The sequence below is a fragment of the Babylonia areolata genome, chromosome 2 (genome assembly GCF_041734735.1).
Source record: "Babylonia areolata isolate BAREFJ2019XMU chromosome 2, ASM4173473v1, whole genome shotgun sequence".
Taxonomy (NCBI): domain Eukaryota; kingdom Metazoa; phylum Mollusca; class Gastropoda; order Neogastropoda; family Buccinidae; genus Babylonia; species Babylonia areolata.
The window spans coordinates 9,399,857-9,412,110 of NC_134877.1; the positions used below are offsets into that span (position 1 = coordinate 9,399,857).

A 12,254-nucleotide genomic window follows, 5' to 3' on the forward strand; every position below is an offset into this window, starting at 1 on the left:
AAAAACAGATCATGTTACCCCTCTCTTATGGTTACCCTTCTGGTACATAATTCAGTATGAAACTGGCAGACTGGCTTTGCACCACTTCAAAGGATCTCTCCAATCTTACTTATCTTCTGTCTTCATATCTATACCCTTTTATGTTCTGTCAGGTCTTTGGAGAAAATCTCCTTCAAGTCCCCAAAGTCTCTTCAAAGACATTTGGCCAAAGGGCCTTTCTTAAAGACCCACAAAAAACCCTATGTAAAAAGAAGTGAGTCTTCAGCTTTTCCTTTTCAGTTTCTGATGGAAAAATGGCAGCTCCACATTGTTTTTTCATCATAGAAATAAACTTACCGGCAGGCCACAAACACAGTTATAAGTTTGCATAGGTACATTTTTTTATGTTCCCATAACATCTGAATAAAAAATCTACTGCAAAATTTATCAGCTTTGCGAGTTTCAGAAAATAATTATGTGTTAGTGTACTTCCGAATTTGAAATTTGCCGCTGTCAGTCAAAAGGAAGGAGGCCAACCAATCCAGTCCAGATGTGGGTTCTAAGTTTACCAGCTATCTTCAGTCTGAAATAAACACACTAACAACGAAAACACTGCCGGCCAAGTCATGGGGCATCTGGTCACTCATGTCTGGAATTTCAGTTTGTCTGTGCGAGAAAAAATGAGAGGGAGCAAGTAAACGAGTGAGAGAGAGAGAGTGTGTGTGTGTGTGTGTGTGAATCAGAATCAGAATCAATTTTAATGTCAATTAAACCTTGCAAAGTTACATATACCACACACAAAAAGCAAAACAAAATAATAACAGATAAATATTGAACGAGAGATTGAATCACTCCTATATGCTAAGGCATTTTTGCCAGCAGTTCCTGACAAATTTCCCAAACAATCCCACAAGTTTGTCTTCCAGTATTAGCTGACTGGGTTTAATAATATTTGGAAGGTTTGTTTTTTTTTAATTTTGTATTAATTCTATTCTAATTTCTTTGTATAATTCGCAGTCATCTGAGAAATGATATTCATCCTCTATTGTTTGACATTGTACACAGTGTGTGTGTGTGTGTGTGTGTGTGTGTGTGTGTGTGTGATAGACAGGGACAAACAGACAAAAAATATGTATTCAAGTTATTAAATAACAAAATGCGAAATCCGCTCACGATCTCAATAAAATAAAAAAAAAGAAGAGTAAACTATATGAATCTCTCTCGAAAAAAAAAAAAAAAAATGAAACAAGAGACACACGAAAAAACAGAAATATCTTCAGCTTTTCATTTGAAGTAATCCACTAATGTTTTATAATCGGACGGGGGAAAAAAATTAAAAAACAAAAAAAAACAAGTAAAAACGTATATTCGCCTAAGAAAGTTTCAGTAACAGGTATTGCAGAATCAACCGGCAATGTAATATGGCAATATTGTTGTTGTTTTTTTCTCAAATCAGCACAGAGAGAAGAGGGGGGGGATGGGGGGGGGATGTGTGGGTGAGAGTAAACAGTGGTACTGGGACACTGCTGCTCAGTGTAAAGGATATCAACAAACCAGACTCCTTTCCCATGCCTTGCAGCCTGAAATAGGCTCCCCAAGAGGAGGAGTGGTCAGGAAAAAAACAGGCAGACCATGAGCCTGCATCTTAATTAATATCCAAGGGATTTTTCACAAGCACTATGTCAGCCTTTAAGCATCTTCTGTCTGAAATTTTCTTCCTCTGAATATGTCACTCACAAACTCTGTACTTTTTCATTACAAAATTAAAAAATAACCTATTCAAAATGGCCTTTGGATGTAATGAGCCATAATCATTCAATAATAAGTTTATTCACTTTGCACCAAATCAAATGATTTAGCTCTAAGCACTTTACAATTACAAAAGTTCCAATTTTAAACAAGCATATTACATATATTATCCATCAAAACATGCAGGCTGTGCAACTAAGGAAGCAAACATGACAAATGATGACAAGAAATTGCATCAACAAGAGACACTTGTGCTACTTGCCTTATCCAGTAAAGGAATCATGACGAGAGAGAAAAAAAGAGAATAAAAAATTTGTTAAAAAGTGTTCTGTATTAGATATATATATATATATATATATATATATATATATATATATATATATATACATACTGATATGTATGTATTTATAAACTTGGTAGGAAAAAAAAGGCATGCAAGTGGGATCGAACCAAGCATGTTCAGTTCAGAAGCATGCAGTCTTATCCACACCGCTACAGCACAACTGACATCATTGGACCAAATTTAATGTTCAAATATGTGTTTCTCTGCACAATAAAGATGTGATTGTATTTAACATAATAAAACCATTTAAATCAAGTTTTTTTTTGTGCGGGTTTTAAAAAAAATTTTTTATCTCGATTATTTGAGAAATTCTTTTAATTCAGCAGTAAAGAAGACGCTGCCATCGCTTTAAGCACACAGCAACACATAGTTGTTTTCTTTAGATCTGCACTAACCAGTCTACAATGTTTAGATTGACCAAAACTGAAAGAAACAATAGATTCAATTTTTCTTTTATGTTCAATCCAGTTAATTCAATGTAAAATGTCTCGATGGCGTAGTTAGTGTCACATTTAAAAAGACAAATGCTCATCAACAAAAAAAAAAAAAAAAATGAATGAGCAACTGCCACACCCTTCCTTGATCACAGCGTACATTTGAACTATCCTGTAAAAAGAAAACATTCAGGTAAGAAAACAAAAATTACATTTTAAGATAAAGTGAAACATTTGAATGATATAAAAGGAAAAATATTCAGTAAGATAATCATAAAATTTAAGGACATGAAATCACAGTTGAAGGGTCAACACCGCCACCAAGACTAAAAGCATGTAAAACCCCTTTCACGCCCCTCTGCGGCAAAATAATAACACTGAGCACGCACACGCACACATGCACACACACACTTCTCCCCTCACACCCTCCCCTCACTTCTTTCTTTACACACATGCATGCATACATATAGGGAAGAAAGACAACTGTCATCATAACAATAAACAAATCACAGGCAATGGAATAAAAACATTATTTGAGTTAATCATTTATCACAGCAACAGCAGAGGGGGCAAATGACTGTTTGTACACATTCTTCTTTGCAAGAGGGATTTTACATTGTCTACCAGAAGGGAGTCTCTAAAAGACAGAGTTAAGTGGATGAGTGGAACAATTAAAAATTTGGAGTGCTTTTCTGCTAAGAGTGGATTGGTATAGTGTGTTCAGTTGTTGGGGGGGCTTGGTTATGAGAGCTTTTCTGCTAAGAGTGGAGTGGTATAGGGTGTAGTGGATTGGTATAGGGTGTCGCCACGGATGTCATGAAACAAAGACAGTATGAGATGCTAATTGTGGGTTGGGGCTTGTGTCTGAGCCACCACTGGTTGGGTAACAGCAGAGTCTAGTGGTGTGGCAGAGGGAACTGCCACCGCCGAGGTTGGAGGGACCGTGCATGCACCCGCGGTGTGGGCGAGGGGAAATGCCGGTGCAAGGGAAGTAAACGTGTGTGGGTGTGCATGTCCCCTAGTGGGTCACCCTCCCTACCTAGAGGGAGGGCTTCCCTACCCAAAATGGTCACGGTTTGGACTCGAGACAGTCAGGGCATGCCGCGTGAGTGGCGCGCAATCTGTGGCCATGGCCTTGCTCACTGACGTATGAGATATATATATAGCGGACCGAGTGTACGAAGTGGAGGACATTAAGTCCATGTTGGATTCCCTGAGAGGGAGCACACTCGTTCCTTGAAATTGTGGGCATGGGGAAAGAGACAGAGGAGGGCGACTCACACACTGCCGACTGGCAGGGCCGAGAAAACGCGAAGCGTGTTGAGACCGATCGCGGATTGATTGAATGAAGTGAAACACAGCCACTGACCTGAATATGATGAAACAAACCCTGAGAAGCCGCCGGAGGAGGCATAGGAGGTGGTGGAGGTATGGAGTTGACCGGAGGGAGCGGAGGCAGTGGAGGAGGTGGAGGGTTAGTGTTGTAGAGGGAGCCTGAGGTTGAGGGCCCAGTGTCAGATCATATCATGTAAATATGAAGGCCCTTAGGCCTGTAAGGCCTCTTGCCCACTGGGAAGTGAGAGCCCCCATAATTGTATTGAGAGATTTTTATAATCTAATAGTGTGCAAGGCTTATTAACCCCTTCACAGCTAGTACGTTTTGCTATAGCCTGTGCTGAGAAAATTTTCAGAAAAACAAGAAAAACACGCCAATGATTTTAATTTGCTTATATTTCAAAAAGTACTGAAGATAAGTGCATAAAAGTATATATCAAATGAAAGGAAAATGAACCAAGATTTTGTTTTTAATACTCACATGTTCAAATAATGAGTCAATCTGACAGAAAAATTCCATAAAATGCATTAATAACAAAAAAATTGGGACTGTCATTCCATCATGTAGGTGCTACAATACCAACCAGGTTATCAACCAGCCTTTCTTGTGACTGTTGTGATCAACCACGCACACTGTCAAGGCTGAGCAACAGTGTCCAGGTGCATAAGACTCCAACACAGTCCACACAAAGAATGAAAAGGGTGTACTCACCCAGGATCTATCACCAGTAAAAACGCTGTGTGGGGTACTTGCAGAAACAGTCTTCAAAGACACAGTGCTGGTTTTCTGGGGTAGTCTGGGTAGTAGAACCTCACATCCTTTCTTTGTCCTTTCTTCCAGCAGACTCTGCACCTCCTTTGTGGCCAGGCCTTCTGTGGGGTAGGTGGGATGACATCAATGAAGTGTTGTCCACACAAGACAAACAGCGTGGTCATCTTTAGCAGTGTCTTGGTCTTGGTCACCAAAACTCATGGCACTAATTACATCCTTCTGGAAGTCCAGGAGTGTACTGCTGTTGCCTGCTTTTTTGTAGAGGATGTGTGCATTCAGCATGGCAATTTGTAGAAAATGCACACACAGCTATTTGTACCACTTCAGGGTTTTCCTTGTGGCATCGTAGGGCTGCAGCTGTTGGTCATGATGGTCCATGGCACCCATGTTTTTGTTGTAATCCAGAATTGCTGGAGGCTTGTTTACTGCTGCTGCTGGTCTTCAGCTGTAGGTTTGTGGCAAGTTGTCAACTCCAGATGGTCTAGGATGAACATCATGATCATCACCATGACTGCATACCTGAAACACATTGCATAAAAGACTAAGTTTGTTGGGTTAAATTTTTTTTTTTTTTTTTACATATAAAAAGATCATGAAATGGTACCATTTTATTTCTGATTGTTTTCAGAAGCTGAAATACAAACATACACACACCTACCCCATGCCCCCCACCCGCCCCAAACCCCCAGAACACACCCACACACTGAAACTGGTTCATGGTATGCCACACCCCCTTCATTCTCTCTTTCTCATACAAAACAAAATGACAACACACACACACACACACACACACACACACACACACACACACTTCTACAAGTGTTGCATTTACAAAGTAATTTAGGCATACAATTCTGTATATCATTCTCTGATTTCAGTTTTATAAACATCTCCTCCTCCCCACCCCCTTCCCCCACTCTATTTCTCACACACACACACAAAACAACAACAATAACAACAACAACAACAAACCAATACACACTCGGGAACAAACACACAAAAAGCTCTAGGCAAGCGACACACGCTGTCATCAACAATGAGCCAGCCAGCAAGCCACGTCCCCTTGGGCTGTGATGGTCACACACAGTACCCACGTGACTGACTCTCTCACTCACACACACACTGATCAGTGACTGATGAAGCTACTTACCACAGCAAACACATTCAAAACACACACAATGCAGTCATATTCATTGTTACAACAAACAGAAAGCAAATAATAAACTGACAAACCTCGTAAACACCCACATGCATCTTGAATCAGATGAGCTTGTCTGTCTTCAGTTTCATCAAGCAACTCCACCTCCCAACCCCCTCCACTGTCAAAATCAGCGTCTTCGGCATCAACTTCACGCAGTTCTATCTCATTCAGTCCACAATCTTCATCGCTACTGTTTGCATCGCGAAAGAATTCTTTCAATACAAGTGCAAGTGTTGGGGTTTGTCTGCGTTCAATCATGTCTTTGCAAACACAACTTGAGCTTCGTACAAACTTGCAAAACTTTCGCAATAAATGACAATCCAATGAATAATCTTAGCTTATGGAACTCAGGAGATAAAGAGCTCTCAGGGGAGCTAATATAATGGTTAGCAGACTGTATTTTCTGTAATGCGGGACTCGAAACATAGAACATTGTAACATGACATACGGAGCACGTCAATACAGCACTGGTGAGTGACATTTCATGATGTACGCCGTACATCAACAGCGCAGTCAAGAGGTTAATGACACAAGGCTTAATTTCTGACCCAAATACTGTACCTGTACCTGTACCTGTACCTATTGTTGAGAGAACCCGAGGAAGAGGGCCCTTGCGATTGAGACTGCACCATAATTTTAGCTCGATTGGCCAAACGAGCGAAGTAAGTTTGTGACCTGATACAAGTCTTCGTCAGATACAAAACATGAGTGTCAAAGAATCGACAGACAGAAATACGAAGAAAAACTTAGCTGTATGAAGAGCACAGGATCAGGAGTAAAGATGGCTGCCGGAAAAAGAGGGCCCTAGTCAGAGATGCACACGGAAGGTAACCTACTTCGGGAGGTTATTGGCCATAGCTACTTTCATTTTCTCCACATAGGCGGGTAGTAGTTTGCACAGGACAGGAATCAGACCCCTGCTGGAGTCTGCACTTGTGAGTCACGGTTAAGTATGTGTAATTAAAATGTAATTTTTGTGTGTGATAATAAAAAAAAAGTCTTAAAAAAGTTTTCCATCTTGCGAAGCATTCTTTCAGAGAAATTAAAGATATATGACTGAAAAATTTATAGCTTATGTCATACCTGAGCAGTTGCCAGTGCACCATGTTTTTGGAGTAGCTTGCAGCACTCAGCTGCCATCTCTGGTCCTGCTGCTCTGGCTAATGCTCCTGCCACACCACCCAGATTTTTCAGCTCCCAGTTGGCAGCATTGACTACAGCATCTGTTTTTATCTTTGTGATGTCATCCATGTACACCTGAAAAAAAGTTTTAAAATACTGTTCACTTGCAACATTTTTAACATACTGTTCACTTGTAACAAAATACAAGCTGAAGAGTGATCTCTACTCCATAATACAATCAATAAATCAATACTCAGAAAAAGGTGACACCACTGATGTAGCTGACAAATAGTTACATAGTACATAGTACAACAAAAAATATTAACCAGCAGTTGTCAGCAAATCATTGATATCAAAACCATAAGCCCCTCCCCTTGTCAAGTTCTGCCACAATGAACAATATGTCTTCTTAACTTTAGAATAAAATTATTTGGTTCAAAACAAGTTTGGATTCCAAAGTTTTCCACTAAATTTCAGTGGCCTAATATGGGGCTGGAGTCCAGCAGGGATGTTTCCTATCGCCCTTCTTGTTCCTCCTGGTCACTGACTGGATCATGAAGAGCACTACAACAGTAAGGAAAAACAGCATACAATGGACCCTCTGGACAAACTGGACGATCTCGACTTTGCTGATGATTTTGCCCTCAGTCACACAACCACAGCCAGATACAGGACAAGACAACCAACCTGGAAACAACATCCTGTGGGATGGGACTAAAGATAAGCAGCCAGAAAACCAACCTGATGAAGATCAACACATCTACCAACAAACCAGTCACTGCAGGTGGTGAGGTGATACATGAAGTTGACTCCTTCAGCTATCAACGGCAGCGCTGTTGATGGTGGTGTGTGTCCATCGAGATCGATGATGACCATCGTCGTCATCCAGCTGGGGGATGGGGGGAGGGTGGTGGTGGGGGGGGGGGATGCTCATGAATCTATCTGTGAGTGCGCAGATGGCTGAATAGTCCAATCTGCGCACGAAATGTTCGCTGACAGTTGGGGCAGACAAAGACAGGCATATCATTGTCAGGGAGCTTGTTTGCCCGTGACTTTCTGGCCTGCCTCTTCTGAACAGCTGCAGCAGTCCTGTTGGCCTCACACAACTTGGCACCTTTGTGCACAGCAGTGCGCCATTTGTCATGGTCCGCTGCAGATTCCTCCCAGGAGTCAGGGTTGATATCAAACGCTTTCAGAGAGACTTTCAGAGTATCTCTGAAGCGCTTCTTCTGACCTCCGTGTGATCTCTTCCCTTGTTGCAGCTCACCATAGAAGAGCCTTTTGGGCAGCCGATGGTCTGGCATGCGCGCCACGTGTCCAGCCCAGCGAAGCTGGGACTGCATCAGGATGGTGAAGATGCTGGGAAGGGTGGCTTTTGCAAGCACCTCCGTGTCTGGGGTCCTGTCTTGCCACTTGATGTTCAGTAGCTTCCTTAGGCATGTTGTGTGGAAGTGGTTCAGCTTCTTGGCATGTCGTTGGTACACTGTCCAAGTTTCGCAGGCGTACAGTAGTGTGGGGAGAACTACTGCTCTGTACACCTTTAGTTTGGTCTCAAGACCAATGCCTCTTCTGTTCCAGACATTTGCATAGAGTCTACCAAAAGTTGCGCTTGCTCTTGCAATCCTGACGTTCACTTCATCGTCGATGGTCGCATTTTGTGACAGTGTGCTGCCAAGGTATGTGAACCGCTCCACCACACTGAGTCTCTGACCGTTGACTGTGATGTTGGGCTCAACGTGGGGTTTCCCTGGGGCTGGCTGATGGTAAGGCCGAAGTTCCTGCTGGCAGTGGCAAATCTGTCCACGCTGAGTTGCATGTCAGCTTCAGATCCAGTGTTGAGGGCACAATCATCAGCAAACAAAAAGTCTCTGATGATGTCTGTCATGACCTTCGTTTTTGCTTGAAGCCTTCTGAGGTTAAACAGCTTGCCATCTGTTCGGTACTTTAGGCCAATTCCAACATCGCCATCTCTGAAGGCATCAGTAAGTATTGCAGAGAACATGAGGCTGAACAGTGTTGGAGCCAGGACGCAGCCTTGTTTGACACCATTTGTGACAGCAAAAGGAGCAGATGTTTCGCCATTGTCCTGGACTCGAGCCTGCATGCCTTCATGGAATTGGCTGACCAAGGAAATAAATTTCCGAGGGCATCCGTACTTGGCCATGATCTTCCACAGTCCCTCTCTACTCACGGTGTCGAAGGCTTTAGTGAGGTCAACATAGGTGGAGAACAGAGCAGCATTTTGCTCCTGACATTTCTCTTGCAGCTGCCTTGCAGCAAACACCATGTCGGTGGTTCCGCGCTCTTTCCGGAATCCACATTGGCTCTCAGGCAAATGACCTTGGTCAAGGTGTGCTGTGAGGCGGTTTAGTAGGATCCTGGCAAGTATCTTGCCTGCGATGGAGAGCAAGGAAATGCCCCGATGGTTATCACAGGCTTGCCGGTTCCCCTTTCGCTTGTACAAGTGAATGATAGATGCATCTTTGAAATCCTGGGGGATCGTCTCTTCTTTCCACATGAGTGAGTAGAGCTGATGGAGCTTCTCAGTCAGCACAGTGCCTCCATCCTTGTAGACCTCTGCTGGTATGGAGTCTGAGCCAGGTGCTTTGCCACTGGATGGCAGACGGATTGCTTTCTGGGTCTCAAGAAGTGTTGGCGGATCGTCCAGTGCTTCGTTGATGGGGACTTGTGGGAGCCGGTCTATGGCTTCATCATTTATGGAGGAAGGGCGATTTAAGACACTGTTGAAGTGCTCAGCCCAGCGTTCGAGAATTTTCTCCTTCTCGGTGATCAAGGTATTCCCATCTGCACTGAGGAGGGGGGATGATCCTGAGGATGTGGGACCATAGACTTCTTTTAAGGCATCATAGAACCTCTTCATATCGTGCGTGTCAGCATATCCCTGGATCTCATCGGCTTTGTCGCTCAACCACTTATCCTGCATCTGACGTAACTTTTGCTGAACAGTCCTGCGGATGGCATTGTACGCATCCTTTTTTGATGTGGACTTTGGGTTGCTCAGGTGGGCTTGATGCAGACGGCGTTTCTCATCCAGAAGCTGCTTGATTTCATCACAGTTTTCATCAAACCAGTCTTTGTGCTTTCTGGTCATGGGTCCCAGGGTCTCTGAAGCTGTACTATAGATCAGCTCGCGCAGGGTCCTCCAGTCAGACTCCACATTCTGGTTGTCCAGAGAGGCGGATTCCAAACGATCTTCCAGCAGCTCCACAAAGGTCTGTTTGATGGTGATGTTTTTCAGCTTAGCAATGTTGAGCCGTTTTGGAGCCTTCTGGCCTTGGGGGCGTCTCTTGGGCTGGATTCGAATATTCAGCTTCGAGACTACAAGGCGATGGTCTGTCCAACACTCGGCGCCGCACATGGTCTTTGTCACACGTACATCTTGCCTATCCCTTTTCCTGACGATGACGTAATCGATGAGATGCCAATGCTTTGAGCGAGGGTGCATCCATGACGTCCTGTTACAGGTAGGGAGGCAGAAAACTGTGTTGGTTATCAGCAGTTCGTGCTCTGCACAGGTCTGAAGCAAAAGCAATCCATTTGGGTTACAGTGCCCCACACCATGCTTTCCAATCACTCCATCCCAGGAGATGTAGTCAGAGCCAACTCTAGCATTGAAGTCCCCAAGAATGATGAGCTTGTCTGCTTTAGGGATAGCAGCAATGACAGAGTGAAGGTCCTCATAGAACTTCGCCTTCACTTCATCCGGGTTGGTCATGGTTGGGGCGTAGGCACTGACAATGGTGAGGTGCTTCTGGCCAGATGCCAGTGGGAGTTTCATGGTCATAAGCCTATCGTTGACTCCCTTTGGGATTCCTGCTAGCTTGCTGACAAGTGCTGTTTTTACTGCAAAACCAATGCCAGCCTCACGTCGCTCTTCGCTTCCTCGTCCACTCCAGAAGAAGGTGTAACCAGATCCCCGTTCACAGAGCTCGCCTTCGCCTGCAAGCCGAGTCTCACTCAAGGCTGCGATGTCGATGTTGTATCTGGCGAGTTCGGATGCAACTAGTGCCGTTCTCCTTTGGGGTCTGTCCACGTTATCTCTGTCCAGGAGAGTCCTTATGTTCCAAGCACCAATGGTGAGAGGAACGATCCTTGTTTTTTTCTTTTCTTTCTCTTTGTTTCGACCGCTGATGTAGGGTCCCTGCCAGCCGCGGTATGCTGGCCAGGGCGATGTGGAGCAGGCAATTTTTAGGGCACCTTTTCTAGCCCCTTCCTCATGCCAGGGAGGTGAGCAGTGCATTCCTAAAGAGGGCTGCTCAGACGCTCAGACGGCTGCCGAGCTCCATCGCTGCTCCTGTCGATGAAGAACGACCCTATGGCCTGAGCCGCCTGCGTGCAGGTCTGCGGCTGCGACTGCCAGTGTACCCACACCTGTCGTTTCGTCGCTCGCCTGTCGCCACAGGACTTGGGGGTGATGAAATGATGACGGATGAAAGGTCAGTATGGATGACTGATGACTTGCGCGATGAGTTTGTTTAAAGTGAAGAGGAGTTGCGCAACGTCGACCTCACTCTCTTGTCCGGGTCCACCAATTTCCAGTGGCAAGACTAAGTCGAGACGACTGGAGGATGAGCACGGATGCAGTGGATGACCAAGATATCCTTTCGGTGTCTCATCTTGCTCTCTGCACTCCACAGTGCGTTGCTGTAACCGCCTTCCTCTCCGTTGAACCGATAGGTTTCTTCCGCAGATTCTACCGGATCCAGACTTCGCATGCATGGGTAGACACACCCCGGGGGCCAACTGCGTGTGGCATGCACACAGCACGGTGGAGCTAGATGGCCGTCGGTGGCTCTCCTGAGCCGACGCCCTTTTATGGATCTCGTTTTTAATTCCATAAGGCTGTCTAGCCACCTGCCTCACCAGTCCCGGAAGGGAGTGGTGAGAGTGCCGGTTTAGTCGCCGGCAATCCGACCCTGAACAGGTTGTACTGGATTTCAGGTTACCAGTAGCAGATCTAGTGACCTGACCTGACCTGACCTGTTGATAAACAGGGTGGCACTGACAAAGATGTCACTTCCAGAGTAGACAAAGCTTGAGAAACCTTCATCACCCTCAAGGATATCTGGTCCTCCAAAGAAATAACCACAACAAAAATATGCATCTTCAATTCCAAAGTGAAGTCCATCCTTCTCTACAGATCAGAGATGTGAAGAATGACCAAAAAGATGCTACAGAAAATCCAGACTTTTATCAACAGTTGTCTGAGGAGCATTTTTAAGATCCGTTGGCCAGAAAAAAATAGAAACAAGGAACTGTGAGAACAGGAACCAGTGGAGAGACAGATCCTGAGAAGAA

The 12,254-nt window shown here is 44.4% G+C and overlaps 1 protein-coding gene across 2 annotated transcripts in view; it reads right to left on the reverse strand.

Moving 5' to 3' along the window:
• LOC143297329 (uncharacterized) overlaps positions 1-12,254 on the reverse strand; it is a 107,053-nt gene that overhangs the window by 45,502 nt on the left and 49,297 nt on the right. For both annotated transcript variants that reach the window (XM_076609627.1, XM_076609618.1), the window contains one exon: positions 6,897-7,070. In XM_076609627.1, coding sequence (XP_076465742.1) covers positions 6,897-7,070 — 174 coding nt within the window. The remainder of the gene's footprint in view (positions 1-6,896; positions 7,071-12,254) is intronic.